Below are 21969 nucleotides of genomic sequence, written 5' to 3'. Positions count from 1 at the left end.
GTAAGGGAATGGTTAAGTAAAACGTGGAGCACCTATCCAATGCATGTCTATCCAGCAGTTAAAAGGAATGAACTAGCTCTGGATACAGCTACAGGGATAGATTTAAAACGCACTGGTGAGTGGAGGAAAAAATGGCAGCAAATAATATGCAGAGAAAGATTGAAATGGAAGAACAACATACAAAATGCTCTGTGCGTACATGTGTACCTACATGTACTTGCTTGTGCTTTGTAGGTGAGGCCTGCGAACTGGCACTCAGGAACTTCGAAGCTAGAGCCTCAGCATTGTAAAAGGTTCTATTCATAGTCCCAGGTCAAGATCCCTTCTCTGCTGATTGACATGTGCCTCGCCCCACACCCTGAGCAGCATACAGGTGGTTCGGTTCAGCGCGGGAGTCTTGAGAGCATTTCTGGGAGGGATGGATACTATGGTGTGTGTGTGTGGCGGCGCTGGGATATTCTGGGTTTGACTTTTGAATGAAGGTGGAGAAAGCTTCTTGTCCTGTGGCCAGCCAGCTGTCAGGTGGGCTCCCAACTTGGGAACAGCCACCTTCTGATGGCAAACGTAGGGCTCCCAATTTAGATTGAAAATGTCAAATGAGCCTAAGAAGAAAACACTATAGACAAAATACCAGGGGAGCCCCCAGGTGGGTGTCAAAGTTGGGTTTTAATGAAAACAAACAGCATTTCATCAGATGAAATATTTATGTGGAGCCTCAGTATATAGAATACACTGTCTGGCATCCCCTGGGCCCCCACAGGCTCTTTTGTGTTCCCTGGAGCCCAGTCTGAGGACCTGAGCTGCAGGGGATAGAGCATGGGCTTGTGACACTGAGACCGAGGAGTCCTTCTCACCCCTGGACAAGCCACCTAACCTAAGTCTCGTCTCCTCATCTGTCAAATGGAGATCCAAGGCCTCCTCTGCAAGGTCATCCTAAGATCAGATGGGATGAGTATAGATACCAGGCCCACCTGGACATGGATGCTCAGACAGTCAGTCTGTAAGCTGTCCATCTGTGTGTGGTCTCCAGGAAGGCCATGACCTGGGTGACTGCATGTGGAAGGGCTGAAGACATGCTGGGTCTCATTAACAACCCTCAGTCCGTCCAGGCAGTTCATTGGACCTGACTTGGCTGGACAGGACTGAAATGGGAACCTACCAAAGGCATCTCGACTGACGACACTCCTCGTTCTTAAAATCTTACCAGTGGAGAGAAATGGGACTGACAAAAATCAAGAGACCCCATTTCGGGGCCACCCTGCCCCAGCTCACCGTGTGACTCTGGGAGGGGGCTGAACACCCCTGGAGAAGCAGGAAGGGATGAACACATGTGCACTCCTCCCCAAGCCCGAGAGGCTGCAGTAGCAAGGGACCACTTACCTGGTTGCAGCAGGCCACAATGACGTGCTCCGGCTCGGGCATGACACTGCTCTTCTGGGCCACCAGCGTGTCCTGGGTATGGCCGGGGAGCCGGTAGGAGGAGAAGAGCCCGTAGTATTGCTTCATACAGAGCGGCTGCCCTGACAGCTGGCCCTTGGCACTGTCAGTGGGGATGGAGCGGCTGCAGGGGGAGGGAGGGAAGAGAGGCTGGGAATCAAAATTGGTTCTACTCTAACCTGACGCCAGAACTGCAGGATGATGGCCGTTCAAGAGTTAGATTCCCATTTTCTAAAGTAGTGGAGCGCCGCAGGGAGACCCTCATGTTCTCTAGTTAGTCTCCCTCACTCCAGCCTCATGCAGGACACATGCAGGTACAGATCTGGCCGCTCTGGGCCTTTGCTACTGCTGCTCTGCTTAGCACCTCTGCTTCACCCTCAGCCCTGCACGCAACTCATCTGTTTAGAAAACTCCCTTCACTCTTTTGAGAGCTTACTCCTTCATCACCTCTTCGAGAAGCCTCCTTTGAGTTCAAGGGGGAAAGCTCTCTTTTTCCTATGATCTCAGCATGTCTCAGGTACTTCCTTCCTTCCTCTTCCTCCCCCACTTCCTCTTCTTCCTCCTCTCTCACTTTCTTTCCCTCTGTCTTTCCTCCTCCTGTTTCACCCTCCCCTCCACATTCCACCTCCCTTTCCTCTTCCTCTTTTTTTTCTCTCTCTCTCTTTCTGCCTCTTTTTCTCTCCCTTCTTCCCTCCCTCCCTCCTTCCCTTCTTCCTTCCTTTCAGCCAACAAATGTGACTGAGTACTCTCCTGGACCAGGCACCATTTGAGATCTGGGGAGGTAGGTGCAAAGAAGACCCGAGTTTCCTGTTCTAGTGGGGCACAGGTTGGGGATATGTAAGGGAGCAAAGACAACAGGCAGGCAGTAAGATGGGGTGAGGAGTCAGTGACTGGCAGGGCAAGAGGAGTGACCAGGGATGGTCTCACTGAGGATCAGACTCGAGAGCTGAACCCTGGGGTTTGGAGGCAGCCACGAGGTGAGCTGGGGCAGAGTGAGGCCAAGGTGGGCTGGGTGGAGCAGCCCACTGTCCTGCTGCTCCAAGTGTGGGTGTCAGATTGAACTGGAATGACCAGCTGACGACAGGGCGGTTGTGGGACTCCAGGGGGAGCTTTCAGAAACCTGTAACAACTTGACATAGGATGTTTATATATGCTAAATCTAACAATGAAACAAGGGGTCTTGTGTTTTGTATCTATATGCCATTTTTCTGCTAATTCAGTTGGTGGCTCAGATAGAAAGAAAAACTTCCTGCAATTCGGAAGACTTGGATTCGATCCCTGGGTCAGGAAGATCCCCTGGAGTAGGAAATGGCAACCTGCTCCAGTATTCTTGCCTGGAAAATTCCAAGGACAGAGGAGCCTGGTGGGTTACAGTCCATGGGGTTGCAAAGAGTCGGACACGATTGAATGACTAACACTTTCACTCTCAAAAACATTTTACTAAATAAAAAAATTTATTGGTCCTTCACCATAGATCGTTTGAGGAACACTGGTCAAAGGTGAAAGGAAGCCAGTTAAAGCTGAGTAAAGAAATGGACAGAGAAGTGGGGAGGCCTGTGGCCTCTTTGGCAGCAGAAGTCAGTTCCATTTCACTCTTGGGGCAGTGAAAGCCCCGGGAAGGCGAGAGCACTCAGGGGCATGATCTGATCCGCTTTGCTGTCATAACGGCCCTGGTTCTGGGTAGAGAATGGGTGGAAGCCAGTCAAGGGAAGGAGGCTGTGGGCTGCTGGGAAGGTGATGGGCCTGGGGAGGGTGATGGGAGTAAGAGGGGAATGTGAGTATGGGTTCTGGAGGGAGCGTGATATCCCTGAGCTTGGACTAGATGAGCAGTTGAGGGAGAAAGATACCATGGGTGACTTACAGGATCCTGGGTTCACCACTGGGGCTGGGTGGCACATTTACTGAGATGGCAGGACAAGGTAACGGTCCTGCTGGGGCATGGGGAGGGGGCCCAAGGGTCCACTGGGGATGACTCAGTTTGCAATGACTAAGAGGCACCCCAATGGGGATGTCAGGGGGTCAGATACTGGAGTGAGAGGCTCAGGGAGGATGGACACAGTTGTATTTGGTGCTGTTTATGTGTCTGTTTCGCTAGATAGTCTGAGAACCTTTTGAAGACAGGGATGGGGCCTTATTTCCCTTCATCTTTCCAGCATCAATTTGAAAAGTGAAAAAAATCTGCAAACAATAAATGCTGGAGGGAATGTGGAAAAAAGGGAACCCTCTTGCACTGCTGGTGGGACTGTAAATTGATATAGCCACTATGGAGAACAGTATGGGGATTTCTTTAAAAACTAAGGATAAAAAACTACCGTATGACCCAGCAATACCACTATTCAGCATATACTCTGAGAAAATTATAATTGAAAAAGACACATGTACTCCAAAGTTCATAGTAGCCTTATTTACAGTAGCTAAGATATGGAAGCAATTCTAGATGTCCATCAACAGATGAGTGGATAAAGAAGATGCAATACATATAAACAATGGAATATTATCAGGCATATAAAGGAATGAGTTTGAGTCAGTTCTAGTGTGATGGATGAACTTAGAGCCTGTTATACAGCATGAATTAGTAAGAAAAAGAAAATAAATATAGTATATTAACACATATACACAGAATCTAGAAAGATGGTATTGATGAGCCTATTTGCAGGGAAGGAATGGAGATGCAGATGTAGAGAACAAACTTATGGACACAGTGGGGGAAGGAGAGAGTGGGACGAATGGAGAAAGTAGCATTGACATATATACACTACCATGTGTAAAACAGACAAGTGGTGAGAAGCTGCTGCATAACACAGGGAGCCCAGCCCAGTGCTCCATGACGACGCAGAGGGGTGGGATGTGAGTGGGAGGGAGGTGATATATGTATCATTATGGCTGACTTGCATTGTTGTATAGGAGAAACCTATACAATATTGTAAAGCAGTTTTCTTCCAATTAAAAAAAACTGCTTTAAAAAGGAAAAGTGAGCAAATGAATAAATGAGTGAATGAAGGGTCCAAAACAGGCCCTTGAGCAATGGCATAAAGTTCTAGCTTTATAACCCTTACAGTGATTAGATGTGGGAGCTTACATATGGACATGTATGGGTATGTGTGTCCGTGTGAGCATGCATACACACACGTGGGAGTCTGGGGTCTAGACTGTCAGTGACGGACAGGTACAAAGTTGTGGGTGGGGCCTAGGCCACTCTTGCTCTGCTGCTCAGTCAGACAAGGTAAAGGATGAGATTCTCTGAAATCAGTCAGAGGGTCATCAGGACTGAGTTTTAGGGGATGGCAGAGAGCTCCTGGTGAGGAGGAGAGACACCAAGAAAACACCACGGGGAGACAGCACCTGGAAAGCCTGGAGACCCAGCAAGGGGACGGTACGGTGAGGAGTGAGCAGACAGAAGCACAGAAATGCATAGACAGCTTCTTGACTAGCTTAGAGCTGAAAGCCTCGCAGGCATCATCTCATAGGACAGTGGCCGCAGCCCCAAGAGGCAGCCACCATTATTGTTTCCATTTGACACACAGGAGTCTATAGTAATTGGAGTGATTACTCACTCAAAGTTGACACATCATGTATTGTAGGTGTCAGAATTCAAATGCAGGTCTGCTGAGCCCAGAGTCAAAGCCCTGAGCCACTCTGTATTTTGAACCTGGGGCCTGCCCTCTTCTCTCCAGAGGAAACAGCCCTACCCTGGAGGGGCTGTGGGTCTAAGCCTCCACTCCGAGGCTGGGTAAGTCTGAGAGGGATCAAGTTGAAATGTGAGTGAAGTCTGCCCCATGCCCTCCTCCCTCTGCCACCTCCTGGCTGTGTGACCACGGACAAGCCCTTGAATTCTCTGAGACTCAGCTTCCTCATCTATGCAATGGACACTGCTTTGGACCCTTCTTTCTTCCCAGCAACTGAATGCCCTAATATTACCTGTCTCTGGGGCCCCTTAGACCCTCTCTCTGGGTCCCCCACACCCTCTCACTCTCCCCGGTGCTCCTGGGCACTCAGTGCTTAGACAAAAGAAGGACTTTGCCCCCTAAAATCGGTGATGCCCCACTGTGCTTATGCAGCTCTCTCCATCTCTCAGGACACCCTTGTGTCCACTGAGTCGGCTGCCCATTTCCTGAGGTTGATGGGGCTGGGGAAACAGGCTCAGAGTGGGGAGATCGCTCCTTTCAAGGAGCAAGTAAGAAGGCTGAACTTATCATCAGCTGGTTCCAGCAACGTTGCCTTCCCCACCTCTCGATGTGCTCGCTAGCTTCCTGACACAGTGAATCACGGCATGTATGTAAATGTGATTTACCGAGGGAGATGGACATGAAAAAGATCAAGGAAGGGTTGGGCTTACCCCGGGAAAAGTGACTGTTAATGTCTGGGCCAGCTGAGGGAAAGGTCATTCTGATGCTTGGGATGTGCAGGGGGTCATCTGCTCAGTGACAGAAGCCGGGAACACGGAGCTGAAGAAAGACAAGGTCCCTGCCTCTGCAAGTCCTTGGCTACTGTGCCAGGGAGACAGACAAACAGGGCACTACCCTTCCCAGGTGGGGCTCAGTCCTACCTGTCCAGCAGGGCCTTGTAGCTGAGCACACCGGAGATGAGGTTGGCTGCAAACCTGCAGAGAGAGATGAGGCCTTAGTTTCTCCTCTCGGGAGCCCAGGTTTCCTCCCTCCCTCCCTTCTTCTTTCACTCTTTCTTCCTGTTTCTCTTTCCCCCTCCCCCTCCTTCCCACCTCCTCTAGTCTCTCCCATACTCATGGACCACCCACCAGATGACTGGCCTTAAGGGTGCAATAATCAGATAGGGTTTCTGCTGCCCTATCCCCGCCCCTAGGCTGTCGGTTTCCTTCACAAACCTGGGACTAAAAATGGTCCTGAGGAGAGAACTTGGGGGAGGAGAGGAAATTGGAAGGTGAATGAGAGGAGGAGGAGGGAGAGGAAGCCAGGAGAGGCCACAGAGCAGGCAGGAGGGGGCTGGCCCATTAGGGGTGATGTTCTTCCAGGGGAACGCCTATGCTGGGACTGGACTGGGCCAAAACCCCAGGGTTCTGGGAAATCCAATCTCCCAGGAAAAGTCAGTAATTTGGTCTCCTTAGTGCTAATGTAAAAGAAAGCCAGGTGCTGTTGGCTGGGAAAAAGGCACCAGAAAACCTTACCACGGGACGCTGTCATCTTAACTGCCCATGGACGATGAGCCTGGCTTAATTGCATCAGGAGGAAAACACCCCCTTCAATGCAATTTTGAGAACTGTATCCAGAATTCATTCATCTGTCCACATACTTCCTCTGCCCAGGGAATGCCCAGCTGTAGGGGAAGGGGCAAGGTTGCCCACCCACCTCCCCCTCCAGCCAGCAGGTTGATTGGGCTGGGTGAAGAAGGAGGGGGCAAGGGTCTTCCAGCCTGGATCAGAGGCCAAGGTGGACCCTGCCTCATGTTTTTATTTCCTCCCTCTGAACTGTCCCCACGCTGAGCCACATTTTGGTCTTGAAGCCAGAGACCAGGTTTGGCTCTGAGAGACCCTTCCGCCCTGCTCCACTCCTGCATTAATGGCCCCTCTGTCGTCATCAGCGCACCAGAGGCCGTTCCAGCGGCTCAGCGAGCTCTGAAATTGCAGCAGATGGCAGAGACTCTGGTGGTGGCTTGCGGGAAGGAACCATTTCCACTCCCTGGGAGCCTCTGCTCAGAGCTGGGGGCTGCAGGGAGCAGAGGCCCTCTGAAACAGCCTGGGCTCATGCATCCCAGTGACAAGCCCCAGCTTCAAGCACTGGCGGGATCAGAGGCTACAGGTTTCTTCCCAGGACCTCAGTCAGGCCAGACTGCCATGGGGGCACCTGGGGCCCATGACCTCCCCACCCCACCCCACTCCACCCCAAATAGATAAACCCGAGGAAGACCCTGTGTTTGTTACCCATGTACCCCTCACCTACCCTTCCTCTGACCCCTTGGCCTGAATGGCCACTGTCTAAGGGTCATTTGGCCTCAGAAAGCTCAGCCAAGGCACGAGCTTCAGCCTCTCCTTCCTGGTGGTGGGGCCAGGCCCCTTCCTCCAGGCAGACGCCCAAGCTATGAGCCCGGGAGCCTGGTGTCCTCACCTTAGCTGGTCATTGGTGTCTTGGAAGTGCTGCCGGGCAAAGATCACAGCTGGGCTGGAGTTGACAGGCAGGGCCAGGCGATTATTGAGATACATGTCGTTCAGCCAGTACTCGGACACCTGCCAGGGAGGGTGCCATTACCCCCAGGGGCCACACACACCCTGCCTGGGGAACACGTCACTCCCACCTTGGCACCCCGGAAGGGAAATGGGGACCCTTCACTAGATCATGTACTTTTTTCACTCATTCATTCCACAAACATACACTAAGCCACAGTTATGGGCTAGAGCTTGTGGCTCCCTGAACCATCCCGCCTGTCCTTCAGCTTCACCCCACGCTGTCTCCTGTCTTCCATCTCAGTTCATCCTGGTTGTGTGCTGCCTTATCCATGTCCCCTCCCCAATCTCATGAGTGTCTCATCCCTGCTTTTCATCCCTCTCTTCTTCCCTGACTTCATGCTATCCTCTGCTGCCCCCAACCCTATTACTCATCTGCCCCCATCTGGCCGCCATCTCTGTACCCTGTCTCTCCCCATAACCGCATCTCTATCCCCATCTGTCCCCTCTCAGCCTCTCACTCTTGCCCCCTACTATCCCTCTGTGTCTCCCCCATGCCCGTCCCTCCCTCCGCCCCATCTTTGTCACCCACCTGCCCCTTATCCAAATCCCTCTATCTTCTTATCTCACTTCTGCCCCTTGCTCCATGGGTTCCTTGTCTGCTGCCCCAGCAGCTCTTACCCAGTTGGCAGTCTTCTCCTGCCGTTCTAGGAGCTTCTGCTGCAGGGTCTCGCCGAGGCCACCAGGGGCCCCAAACTGCTGCACGACGGCCTGGCTCCGCCTGAACTGCTCCTGGGGCACCAGGTGCTGCATGCACCGCAGGTAGGTGGCCAGGGTCTGCTGCAGCGGGGGCACAGGGAGTTTGGGCAGCCCCTGGAAGACAAGGCTCACAGGTTCCTGTGTCTGTCCTTCTGTGTGGCCCCTGTCTGTCCCCAGATTGATCCCCTGTGTCTACCTCCATCTGCCCCATCCCTGTTCCCTATCCTGGGACTCAGCAGAGCTGGGAACTGAGGAGTCACCTGTTTGCTTTCTCCCACACCTCAGCCCTGCCCCTAGCAGGGGACCAAGTGCAGAGGAAAAGACCTTGATGCTGACACCAGACAGAACACACTGCTGACCATCTGTGTGATCCCGGGCAAATCACCCCTACCTCTGTGCCTCAGTTTCCTCCCCTGTAAAATGGAAGTAAGAAACACCACTTCTTATAAGATCCAAGTGATCATGGATGTGAAAGTGCTTATAAACCATTAAGAATGAGTCTAAAGATGAAACAGCCCGGTTATTGATATTGACTGCTGGCCACTCTTAATTTAGGAGCTGTTCCCAGCTGGGGCTCCACAATCCAATTGATCTCTGGACCCAAAGGGTGTGACTCTAATGGAGGGGTTTGGACAGGTGAAAGATGGAGAGAAGAATAATTTAATGCCTGCCTTAATGACCAGAATTCTGCATGATACTCTGATATTCATGATATGGGAGGGTGACTTGTGCACTGGACTCCTTATTAAATCCCTCCCTGTTATGAAACCCAGGGAGGGGCATTTAGCTCCATGTGGGTATGGGATGGGGATGGGGGACGATTAAGTCCTTCCACTCTTAATCTCTCTAAGCTTCAGCTTCCTTGTCCACAGGATTTAAACAGCAATCCCTACCTGAGAGAGGCACAGAGATAATTAAATAAGAGAAACAACTGGCCCCAAATAGGCACATCATAAAATGTTATGATATGACTATCATATCATATCATATTATACCTCCAAAGGGATTGCTAAGAGAAAACCCATAATTCCTGGGGTCACAAAGTATCTCGAGAATCTAAGTAGAACTCCCCACTCATGTCCTCCTGATGCGGGTTTCCCAGTTAACAAGCTCTATCACTGTGGGATCTTGTGTGTTCAACAGGGCTATGGCCTAGCCTGGGCAGGTATTTTTGTCCAGCGTTCAGGTGAGGAAACTGAGGGCTTAAGAGTGAAGAGACTACTCCAAAGTCATCCAGCCATTCAGTGGCAGAGTCAGGACCTGAAATAATTCCCCCCACCCCACCCCACCGACAGCCCTCCCGCTCCTTCCTCCTTGGTCTTTCTTGTTTTTGCTTCCTTTGCCATCCATCCTTCTCCTTCTTCCTCACTTGGCTGGTCACAATGAGAAGACAGGATTTTTCATATTATTGACTAAACTTTACAAAGCTGGCAAATAGTGGAGTGCCTTCTTTCAGGGGTTTCTCCTCTATGGGGTGGTAAAGGGAGTGAATTTCTACCCCAGCCGGGCTGTGGAGTGAAGGGGATCCATTGAGTATTTCTTGTGTTCTGTTCCTGCTGCTGCAGGGACTGAAGTGAACCCCCCCAACCCCCGGTCCCGAGTGTGAGTGAGCTGGAGCGCATGCGCGGATGAGAGTAGGGGATCCACCTGTCTGAGCCTGTTTCTCTAGAGCTCACTGCCCTAGGGGGAGGGAGGAGGGTGTCCCTGCCAACTATGGGCTGCTCCTGCTGCCCTGGGGAACACTCAAGGATGGGTCTGGGCAGCATTCTCGGTGGCCCAGCCCACTCCCAGAGAGCCAGGTCCAGCCTCCCCACCCTCTTCTTTCTCCTGGGGTCTTGGGGATCCTTGTGGTGGGTGAGTGGGGAAACATGTACAGAAAGCCCAGTCCAGCTGGCGACTTGTCCAAAAGTGACAGCAGGTCTGGTTGGAGCCACCCTTCTTCAGGGCTGTGACAGTGACTCAGTCTGGGTCATGGGGAATCAGTGATGCGAAAGAAGGAACGAAGCAGGAACTCTCTGTTGAGATGTCTCAGCCCCTCAGGGTTCTTCCCAGACTCTCATGGATTTCTGGCTTTGCCTGGGTACAGAGACAGGGTCTTGTACAAAGGAGGGGCTTTGGGTCCTGGGATCTTAGGTCAAGAAACATTTCTGGGCAATTTATATGAGCCAGGTCCTGGGCTGGACTCAGGGACAATGGAGAGACAGAGCCTGCTCTCAAGGCGGCCGCAGTCCAAAGGGAGAGACAACAACAGAAGTATCTGTCAGACTGTTTGTTTAGACAACATGGTGAGCAACTTCACAGGGAGAAGCCAAAAAGTTCTGATTAAGTTTTCAAATGAAGCTCTGGGGTGCAGGTTGGGGTAAAGAGGTGTCAAGAAGACAGCGGTAGCATACTCACTTTGGAAGGTGAGTATGACAGGGAAGGAGGATGCCTGCCCAGGGAAGGATGGCATTGTCTCAAACTAGTGGGGAAGTTGAAGCCTTAAGGCTCCAGGGGCTGTGATGTGACAAGGCTTAGAGTAGGGAATGCAGCCTCATCCTCAGGCAATTCCACTGGGCTCAAAGCCATTGGAAGTGGAACTTGGAGAAGGGGAGGCGCCGGGAGAAAAGAGAGTACCTGGCTCAGATCAAGGACTCTCCCTGGCTTCGGGGGTTAGAAAGTGTAGCTGTCAGCATTCCCTCAGTATCTCCTGAAGACACTCCCAGCTCCACCAGGCCCTCCCAGCCTCCTCAAGCAAACTAGAGGCAGGGTTACAGCTGGTGTTCATGCCCAGGAGAGCACAGGGCTGGGGGCCAGGCAAGATTCGGAGGCCAGTCCCACTCAGCACTGTTCTGGAAGCAAGGGCTTGTGAATGGGGAGAGCAGGGATGAGAGAGGGGGCTCTAAACATCACTTACAGGCTCCTCCTCACTGCCCGGACTTTTTGCCGTCATCTTAGGGGGAGCTTTTTCACAGATGGGCATCTTGCTGACTTCTGATTGTGGAAGCAGAGGTGTGGACCTGGGGACCAAGAAGCAGAGAGGCATTGACACAATAGCCACCTAGACCTGCCACAGGACCCTTCACCTCCCACAGCCTGACACCCTGCCCCTGTTCTGACCAGGAGTGTTCCCTGGGCCTGGAAAGACCAGTCCCCCTGATCACAGCATCCTTTCTGCAGCTCCAAATAGGAGAGGGTGGGACCTGAAGTGAGTCTCCGGCTGGCACCTGCTCCACAAGACTGTTGTCATCCAGCCTCAACCTACCAGCCCAGAGCAGCATGGAAGGGAGCAGGGCTGGGCTTACTGACTCCAAATGCACAAGGGGTCATTGGCAGAGCCCTTGTGTTGTTTCTGCCTGTGCTTTGCGGGTTAAAGTCTCTCTTTCCCACTAGACTGCGAGCTTCTCCAGGGTAAGACTACACCTGTCATGTTCAATGCTTCACCTCTGGGCCCTAGCCCTGTGCCTGGCATGCAGTAAAATTGGTGTTGGGTGGCTGAGTACAAGGAATGCACATGCCCATGAATGAATACAAGGTCCTCTAAGTTTCTGGGCTCCAGGAGGCACTCTGGGCTGATTGGAGCCTGGCCTGTGGCCAAGGCAGGGAGGACCCTGCTGGATGGGTTGTGACAGGCAGTCTAGAGTCTGCTGGCTCCCAGTGTAGGTGGCACGAGAATGCTGTGGGAGATGGTATAGGGAAGCTGGGCAGCCCAGGCCCTAGGGGCCACCTGACTAGGCCTAGGAAGAGATGGATTGATTCTGAAGGTGCAGTACAAGTGAGCCAGGCCAAGAGGGGCAAAAGCTAGTTTTTAAGGCTAGTGGGGCCCAACATCTGCCCTCAGGGCCCAACCTCTACCCCTAAGCATAAGCTTGAACAAGCATAAGCTCCCACCCATGGTTTCCACTCATCCATCCCCTATTATTCCCCAAGAGCCTAAATCTAAGGCTTAGCCCATTCTACCCTCAGGCTGGCAAGGTGTGGGGGTGGGGGGTGGTGGTGTTGGGTGTAAGGCACAATTAACTCAAAGACAGGGCATCCAGAAAGATAATTCTGGCCCAGGGGTGGAGGAGCCAGGGGTTGCCTGGCAGCACTGGGCAGAGAATGTAGAGGCCCTGTGGGTCCCATGCCACAACACTTGGGACTAGGAGGTCCTTAGACTGGTGAGCGCCCTGAAGCATAGGCCTGTGGCTACCAACTGCAAAGCAGAAACAGCAACATTCAAGGGAGAGTCAACCCTAGCGCCATAGGAGTTTGAGAGGACGAGGAGGGCAAGGTCAGATTGGTAAGGGCCCTATAGACAAGGAAGCCAATGCCTCTTCTTGCAGCAAAAGCATACTGTCTTGGTATGTGTCTTTGTCTTTGGATAATATTGCTGAGGTTAATTTGTAATGAGCTCTCAGTTAGTTGGCCTAAAGAAGAGTAAGTGCTTACAAATCAAACAGTTCTGAATATAAGAAAAATTAAATGAATTTCAGGTTCATGTGAACTGGGAAATATTCAATATTAAATTAGTACCTATAAATAAATAAATAAATTAGTACCTAGTATTCATGTCTCAGTTAGTTGATCTAACTAATATAGACATGTCTTAAGAGTCATCAATATAATAATCAGTATAATACCTTCATTGTGCCTAGATTTAATATAAGCTAAATAAGATCTTATTATATGTGTTACAAATTTGTCAGCAAGGAAAATAACTCAATGTGAAGAAACTTTTAAGACAAGATAATGTAAATTAGATAAGAGCTTTAGATAAACTCTCTTAAGAATAATTATGCTTTAGGAATGTCTATCTATTTTAGTCCCTCCAGATAGTCAACAACTTGAAATTTTAGAGTTGTGCTAAATTAAGTAATGGAAGTTTATTGAACAGCTAGTTCACTCCCAAATAAAATAAGACACTAAAACATTAATTACTGAATACTGACTGACTTCCTCTTACAGAGAAATTAAAGATGTTTGGACTAATAATGAATATGTTTGGTGCCATCCTGAGATTGTCTCTATAAGAAAGTAAATATTTTCAGAAATTATAACTGGTATTTATGTTCACCAACCTATAGAATGTTAATATAAAGGACAGTTCATGGTTGCTTAAGGAAAGAAGAATGTGACTTTTCAGTGAAGAAGGCAGGAGAAATGGAATTGCATTTCATTAAGGGAAAAGGAATTAGGTCTGATTTGCAGGTTTGGGATGAGCAAATTAAGTGATGGCTACATAAAATTATGAAGGTTTGTGGCAAGTAGACCCTGAGAAAATTCAGGGCTGACTCTCCCCTGAATTTTTGTGTATGGAACAATTTTCTTAAGATATTGAACTGCCTTTAATAACAGATTTTAAGTTTCTTTACCTCTTAAGTGATCTGTTGTATTTGCCTTTGAAGTCTTCTATTGTTACTTTGGCTAAGTGAGTAATTATTGTTTCTCAAGTGACCTCTGATCCCATTTGACTGAGTGTTCTAAACTCTTGATATTTATTGACCAAACTTTCTAAATCAAATTTTAATGAAGTCTTTTTGATTTCTCACTAACTTTGGGGTGCTTCAAAGGGCCTCTGAAACATCCCAAAGAGAGATACTAAACTAACTATGTTCATTTGGTATGTCAAATTAGATGGGAAGCATTGTCAAATGACTAATAAACATTCTTAGGTTATATTGTATGGTGAATGTTACTAATAAAAATATTCTAAAAATTATATAGCTTTCCTAAAATCTGATATGTTCTGGTAAACTGTTATCAGTCATAATTCTAGTTATTATCTTAAAGTGTTGTATGTCAGAGCAGTAACCAAGTGTCTGTGTCAACTGCATTGTAATCAGATTTTAAACGTGCCTTCTTAAGTCTTCTGTCATTATTGACAGTTATGATTTCATTCTGGTGCCTTTGCAAAATGCTTCCTCTTCAACAAGATTAACAGAAAGAACTTTGGAATAAATACAAGTTTCTGATTTTCAAGCTATAATGGTGAACTAGGTAAGAAACCAAAAAATCCTAAAGAGAAACCTGATAGCTTCACAAACTGTTAACAAAAATTAGCTACATAAGAATAAGTGAACTGTTGAATATGGCTATGCTTTTCACGGTTTCTGCCTGAAAAATTACAAATTTGAATCTGCATTTTCCAGGTGTAAGGAAAATCTTCCCCTCAAACTAATTAGGACTTAGAGTAATTTGGTAAATTATACTTTTGTAAGCAGAATTGAAACATTTATCTTTTTTCTCTATCTGCTCCCTTCAGAGATTGTAAACACTTACGTTTCTAGCAACTTTATCAGATAAATTAGGAAAGCTACCTCACCAACAGGTACAGAAATCTCAAGGTATTTGGGGGACCTTGCTAAGGGAGACGTTTACCTAGATCTGTAATGTGAAACATGTGATAAGTCTTTGCCATGATTTTCCTAGCCTTGAAAGGTTTTTTTTTTAAGTTCAATCTGAGACTCCTTATAAAAGTTTCAGCAATGCAAAAACTTTTGATCAATTATAGTTATAGAAATATCAGGCCACGTTTTTTTGAGATCAGACTTACTTTGCAACAAATTAGTCTTAATTTGAATATATGTAGTAGAAATGAGGGTAATTTTAGAGATAAAAAGATTATATTTCAATGAATATTAAATCCCAGTTTTGTTAATGGAGGTCTGTATTTACTGACTCACATCCCACATAGTCCCTTGCCTTTATGCCATACTGCTGCTGCTAAGTCACTTCAATGAAGGTTTAATTGAATTATTAAAAGAAGACTCTAAGTTTTGTTTCTGAAGCTTATCTCAGTAATCTTTGGATGAAGATCAGATGCTCCATGATACGATCTTGGGGATTATATAAACTGGGCATTTTATATATATATATATAATACATATTATATATATACTGGACAAGACATACTTTAAAGTACCTTCTCCAGCCTGGATGAAAGGACTTTTTATCAGGTACTCTTTAAGTAGCCCATGTATGGTGAATCTGAAGGTAAATTGATCCTTGGATTACTTCCCACTTCCAAAGGCCCCTACACCAGACTGGTCTATAGAGAGGACTGCTGACCTCAAACTCACCTTAAAATGATGTTCAAATGTTCAAATACTTACACCAGGATGAGAAGAAGACAGCATCAAAAGTAGACAGCTTACCCAAGATGCAGGACCTGATTTGTACGATCATTTATAATGTTTTCTTGACTTCTTGGACCTTTGCGTATGGACCAAATGTTTTCTATCTTGGACACAATCCTATGCTAGTTTTTATTTATTTATTTATTTTTCCTATGCTAGTTTTTTAAAAAAAAAATCAGTCCAATTGTTGGGTTGGGCCCAATTATCTGTGTCTAGTACTTTTAGATTACCTAGGTGCATTTCTCCACTCCAAAACTCTAATTGGATGAGTCTTAAAAAATTTATTTTAGAGAAAGAAAGTTCAGTCCCATTCAGGCTACTCTTGATATTACTAGGTGGGATCCTCTCACCTAGTCAATTAATAATACCTGCTCTGGTACTGGCCATAAATATGAATTTTCCTCTAAGTTACTCAAGATCAATCAGAGAAACAAGCACAAATTCAGCCAAGGAATAAACTCTCCCACAATTATGGGATGGATTTATGTGGTTAACACCAGGCTGTGGTCATTTAAGATTTAAGGTTCCCCTTTATCTTGGGAAAAATTAAATTATACTAAGGATAACCAGTATAGTAACTAGAAAATCAGGTAAGAGCCTTATGGATAGTGCCAATATATAACGTCCCTGAAAGATAAAGATTGGAATAGAATAGACTAAGTTAAATGACCTGAGGATATACTGGACTGCACCTAATGGAAGTTCTTGGTTTAATTCTTACTTATGACTTTAATAATACTGCTAGCTATGTTATTTGTACTTTGCCTGTATTACAAGATTATTGTTTCTTGCATTACCAAATGTGTATCTGAACCTCCAATAAAAATAATGATGACTAGGTGATCTGAAGCAGTTGATCAAACATATAGTTCTATATGCAATCAATGGTTGTAATAACATAACTCTAGATATGGGAAGATATAACAAGAGGGAATTTTTCCTTGACCACAACAGATTGAGTAAGACAGGTTGGTCCAGAGCCCTTTGATTACTGTTGATAAACCTAGTCCAGTAGCTGCACATCAAGTGGCTTGGAAGAGAAATCTTCGCCAGACTTAGGAATGAGCCTTCCCAGCACTGTGGGACAAAATGGTCTTGAAAGGTCTCCCAAAGTATTGTTGAACTTATAACCATGAGGGGGCCCTGTTAACTTCAAACTGCACTTGCCATAGGCACTTGCCATCTACCTCCACAAGGATTAAATCAAGTGCTGCTGCAGTTGCTGACCTTCAACGCCCCCTGACAGGAGTTCGGGGTGAAGAACAGAAATGGGGGCTGGGGGACTGGCACCACAGGTCTTAAGATAGAATATTTTCAGGAGCTGATTTTACGGGTCTGCTACAATCCTTCATGGTGAAGACTGATCCTGGTGACTGGCAGGAAGCTTCACCAGACTAGCAGAAACCCTCCGGAAAAATATGTGCTTGATTGCATCTACTCTCCCTTCACCAAAACCACGTATATACTGACCTTCCCCACCGCCTCTTTGGAACAGTGTCTCAGAGCTTTCTGAGGTGCTATCTTACGGACTGCAGCCTTCATTTTACCTCAAATAAAACTTAACTTGCAACTCTCACTTGCACAACATTTTAAATTCGACATCATCATCTAGCCCCCTGTCCTCCTGTCCCTACCCTGAGTGGGGAAACACCAGGGCCAGGGAATCCCGCACCCTCCCGGCTTTCCCCGACGGCGGCTGCCGTGGGGAACTGGGGGAACTCCGCAGGTTCTGGGGGTCTCTTCCCCCGGCACGGGCTCTGGACCGAGCCTCCCTCCGATCCTAAGCTCAGCTCCCCGCTGCCGCTCCGCGCTCCCGCTCCCCGCTCTGTGCTCCCGGAGCCCAGCCCTACTCACCTGCTCTCCTCCTGCTCTCCTCCTCTCTGCAGCCGCCTCACCGCACCCAGCAGGACTAGGGGCTAGAATGTGAGCCGGAAGGGATTCCGGGGCGCGTCAGCCGTGCGGGGGTGGGGGCTGCAGCCTGGGTCCGTGGTAGAGCCTCCGACGTCGCCGGGTCCCCAGGCCTCGCGACTGGCTGCGAGCTAGCCGGCCGCGCCAGTCCCCTCCCCTCTTTCATCTTGTTCCTCTTCCCTCCCCTTTCTCCCTTTCCCTCCCTCCCCCAGCCCCACCCCTCCCTCCCTCCCTCTCCATCTTCCGTCCTCCCCCCTTCTCCCGCCTTCCCGGATCCCATCTCCCCGACCCCAATACCGTGCTCTGACGGCTTCCCGGGTAGAGCTTTCAGAAAGGCACCAGAATCCAGGCCCCAGAAGAGGGGTCAAAACACGTCTCCGCCGGTGCCCATCGCCCTCAGCTCAGCCTTCCCCAGTCCCCGCGATCCCCCATCCCCTTTATCCTAGCAGTGGCTGGCTGACTCTGCAGAACTCTGGGGAGGGTTGAGTCTGGGTAAATCTGTGCCCTCCCCACCGTCTAGGGCAGGTTCAAACCTTATTACAACTCCTTTTAGAATATAATAATGATAATAACATTAGTAGTACTAGTAATAAATCTGTTTGTTCATCACTGCAGGTCCTCCTTTTCTAGTCCCACTTATCCCGGCTGGTACTGTAAGGAATATGCGGGATACATACCTGGGGATGCTTAGAGGCACGTAGTCAGAGGCAGACATTTCTCCTAGACAAAGCATGCCCCCTGCCCTATAGATCTTTACACCGCAGGCACGCACAGACAGACCCACAAAGACAGACCCTGCTCAAACACACAGAGAGCTGGACACGCAGACTCAGAACAGACGTGCACACACCAGCAGTGCGGACCCCCAACAGACGTTGTCTAACACACAGGCATACCCCCAACGCGGCAGCCTCTCCATGGCGGAATCCCGGGACTCTGTGGCCTTCAGCAGGCGGCAGGGCTGGGAGTGCTGCACAAACGCTAGTCTGGGACTCTGGGGACCCACACCCAAGGTGGAGAGACTTCTTTGACAGCCCAGGGGGCTTGCTTCTTCTACTCAGGGCCAGGGAGGGTGGAGGTTGGTATCAGCTCACACACTCGCATCCTCTCCAGCCCTGACTCAAGTCTGCACAGCCAGGACCAGTTGACACATCGACAACTGTTCCCCGCATTCCTCGTAGGATGGAGTCTAGCTCTCTAGGTCACGCACACACACACACACACACACACACACACACACACACACACACACACCCCACACCCACACGCGCAGTTTCCAGATACCGAGCCCTTAAAGACAAGGCCGGTTTTTCTTCCGCTGCCTGTATCAGTTCGGACCCATTCCTCTTGGAGCCTGGACGGGACAGGCTGCCAGGCTCGAAGGGAAGACCAGCTCGGGCGCCTTAGAGCAGAGCTCCGTGGCTGATTCAGGGTGTGTCCTTAAGGGGCGGGACCAGCGCACCCGGAGGGAGCAGCTCCTCTGGCTCCCCGGGGCGGCGCCCTGGAGCGCGGCGCTGGGCTTGGGTGGGGGAGGGGCTGCTGCGGGCTGCGAGCGGCGGGTGCACCAGAGTGTTCGTGCGGGAGAGCCCTTGTTGGGCTTGCTTCTTCCGTATCTCCTTTTCCGGGTTGCAAAAGAGCCACGGGCTTCCTGCGTGCCCGCTGGACTGAGACCGGGATTGGGGCTAGAGACACAGCTCACCCTCCCGTTCTTCCCTGGTCCTTTGCCCGGCCGCCCACCCCCATCAGTAAAGAGACTCGGCCTCGCACAGATATAGTTTATTGAATCGGCCCGGAGGCACCGCGGTGCAGCGGGCCCAGTTGGCACTGGGAGGAACGCAAGGAAGGACAGGCAGAGGCGCGGCTCTACATCGGGGAGCCCCGAGGTGGCGGCCAGCGCGCCTCTTCATCTTTTCCCGAAGCACGTCGGTTTTCGCGTGCCTAGGTGCTCCACGCCCGGTTGGAGAAAAGGAAGGAGGACACAGAAAGGATTCTAGAGAGTGGACTCGGGCCGGGGAAATAAAGACAGCAGAGGGGCTGGGTACTCGCTGGAGGTGGCAAGCCCTGAGCCTGAGCTGCCCCAGAGGAGCCCCCTTGACCCGCGGGTGGGGGTGGGTGGGGGAGTAGGTGGGTGGCCTAGAGGAGGAGCAGGGCCGCTAGCTGCGGGTGTAGTAGTCGTAGTCGTCCTCCTCGCAGGCGTCAAAGGGGCCGGGCGGGCTGCGAGGTGCGCTGTCCCGGTCGGACATGGGGCGCTCCCGCAGGCGCACAGCGTCATACAGACCCTGCGGTGGCTCATCCAGCAGCACGTCCCGCTCCGAGCGGGAGCGCTTCAGGAGGCCCACATTGCGCAGCAGCAGCAGGACGGGCGCATAGAGCAGGTTGGCCAGGCCCATGCCAAGGCTAAGCTGTGCAAAGCCAAGCGAGTGCACGATGTGGCCCGCCACGATGGGCCCAAGAGCATAGGCCACGCAATAGGAGATGTCGGCAATGGCGTAGACGCTGCCATAGACCGAGACGTGGCGCACGTCCACAAGAAAGGCGAGTGTGGGCAGCAGCGCGGTGTCCACCAACGCGATGCCGAAGCACAGGCCGCAGAGCGAGATCACTAGCGGTGCGAAGGAGCGGCAGGCGGGCACCAGGCACGAGCTGGCGCCGATCACCGCCAGCCCAAAGGCGCCGTACAACCACTGCAGGTGGGGGTAGCGCGCCGCCAGTCGCACGGTGAGGTAGACGCCTAGCACGTGCGGCACGAAGGCCGGCAGCCAGGCTATGCCTGCCTCCCACTCGGATGCTGCCATCGTACGTTCCATCCACGTGGCGATGGTGGGCTCCAAAAAGGCGAGGGGGATGTTGCAGGTGGTGAGCGCGCCTGCCACCACTGCGATGTAGGGGTCCAGCATGAGGCGGTGGATGGGCGTGCCCACTGGCAGGTTGGCCCGCGCCCGAGCCGCCGCCGAGAAGGGCTTGGCCACCACCAGCAGCAATAGGGCGTCGAACAGCGAAACGGCGGCGAGCACCAGAAAGGGCGCAGACTTTCCAGCGAACTCGTGGAGGAACCCTCCGAAGGGCGGCGCCACTAGGCTTCCGAAGCTGATGAAGGCCAGCGCCAAGCCCAGGGCGCGGCTGCGCTCTGGCTCCTCCGGATACTTGTCTGCAATCATGGCAATGCCAGACGTATCCGCGAAAGCCGAGCCAAGACCCTGCAGGCTGCGTGCGGCGAAGAGCGTCGCATAGTCCTCCGCGAAGGCAAACATCACAGTAGAGGCGAACAGCACGCCCAGGCCCAGAAGCAGTGGCAAGTCATAGCTCATGCGGTCGATGAAGGTCCCACTCAGGGGGTTAACCAGCAGCTGCAGGATGGCCTTGGAGGCAAACAGCACCCCGATCTTCACGTCCTCGTTGTCCCTGGGGTGTTGGAGCTTCACAATAGACTTGGCTGGAATAGCAGCCGTCGGGGACTCTGAGGTGTTGACCGTGACGGCACTGGCATTGGTCGGAGTGGGCGGCGTTGGGCTGGAGGTCGGGGTGGGCTTCTCGCTGGCCGCGTGCACGTAGTAGGGCACGATGGGCACGATGACCATATACAACATGTTGTCCAGGAACAGCGCCACGCATACGATGACCAGCACCAAACGCCGCTGCCGCCGGGGATCTTGCAGCGCCGCGCCCACCGCCTCCGACAGCTTGCTGGCTGCAGCCGGGGCCTGACCCGCCGGGGCCTCCGGTTCCATCACCCCCACCCCGCCGCTCTTCCGAGGACGCTGCCGCCGGGGCCGGGCGCGGGCGCCCTGCAGTGCAGAGACGAAGGCGCGGAACTTCGGGGGACCCTGCGCGCCCAAAAGGCAAGGATCCTGCACGGCGAGGCGCCGCCGCTGTCCGGAACCGAGTCGCGAACCCGCCTCCGCTGGGCTCAGGGCTAGTCAGGAAAGGAGGGCTGGCCCAGGGGCCGGGGCCGGAGACTGAGCGCGCTGTGCCTCGCGCGCGCCGGGAGCCGCCCCCGCAGCGCTGAGAGGCCGCCAGTGCCGGCCGAGGGGCATACTGCTGCCGCCAGCCCGCCGGTTTGCTCGCCCCGCCGCTCTCCCCTCCCCTCGCGTCGGCTCTTGCCTCCTCCTCCGCTGCCTACTCTTTTTTTTTCCCTTACACTCGGGGCTGTGACGCGGCGAGTCTCGGCCCCCGAGTGGTGCCCGGGCCACTTGCGTCGCTCATGCTAATACGGCGTCGGCGGGGCGGGGGCGGGGGGCGGGGCGCTGCCCGGAGGGGGTTCCCTCCCCAGATGCGCCAAGGCTGGAAGCCCCAGGAAGGGGTCTCAGTGTGGGAAGAGTCCTGGCCAAGCCCCTGAGGATGGGTGCGCCGCGCGACAAGCGGGCTCTCGGCCCCCGCAGTTCTAGGACTCGTGGGGTCCTCGTCCGGTCTTCTCCTCGCGGAAAGGGGCACACAGCTACCGCTTCCCCCCGGCCCGGGGGGAGAGAGGGGAGCTAGGGGCTCCAGATCTCTGCCTCAGTCTGCATCTCGGCGCACAGCGGGTAAGGAGTCCCCGAGGTGAGCCGCGGCTGCATCCATCTGTTCTCTCAGCTGGACTGTGGGGCGGGAACTGGAGGGGCGCCGACGACAGATTCCCCCAACCATTTCTCTAGCTCC

The 21969-nt window shown here is 51.6% G+C and overlaps 2 protein-coding genes across 2 annotated transcripts in view; both read right to left on the bottom strand.

The window, feature by feature from the left end:
• Window positions 1–17508, bottom strand: part of CHAT (choline O-acetyltransferase) — a 59941-nt gene extending 42433 nt beyond the window's left edge. Inside the window, exons 1-6 of the mRNA XM_061163080.1 lie at window positions 17281–17508; window positions 11226–11328; window positions 8252–8443; window positions 7515–7633; window positions 5984–6037; window positions 1381–1561 (exon numbers count right to left, since the gene is read on the bottom strand). Of these exons, the coding sequence (XP_061019063.1) occupies window positions 1381–1561; window positions 5984–6037; window positions 7515–7633; window positions 8252–8443; window positions 11226–11291 (612 nt within the window). The 5' untranslated portion in view covers window positions 11292–11328; window positions 17281–17508. The remainder of the gene's footprint in view (window positions 1–1380; window positions 1562–5983; window positions 6038–7514; window positions 7634–8251; window positions 8444–11225; window positions 11329–17280) is intronic.
• A 1596-nt stretch (window positions 17509–19104) lies between these two features.
• Window positions 19105–21348, bottom strand: SLC18A3 (solute carrier family 18 member A3). The gene has a single exon (XM_061163079.1). The coding sequence runs from the start codon at window positions 21060–21062 to the stop codon at window positions 19488–19490; it is 1575 nt and encodes a 524-aa protein (XP_061019062.1). The 5' UTR covers window positions 21063–21348; the 3' UTR covers window positions 19105–19487.
• Between the last annotated feature and the right edge of the window lie 621 nt (window positions 21349–21969).

Source organism: Dama dama, chromosome 15, assembly GCF_033118175.1.
Source record: "Dama dama isolate Ldn47 chromosome 15, ASM3311817v1, whole genome shotgun sequence".
Classification (NCBI taxonomy): Eukaryota; Metazoa; Chordata; class Mammalia; order Artiodactyla; family Cervidae; genus Dama; species Dama dama.
This window is presented reverse-complemented; position numbering and strand designations above follow the sequence as displayed.

What these genes read in the sequence shown, in the direction of transcription:
- SLC18A3 (XM_061163079.1), bottom strand. Translation starts at nt 21,062, where the DNA reads ATGGAACCGGAGGCCCCGGCGGGTCAGGCCCCGGCTGCAGCCAGCAAG.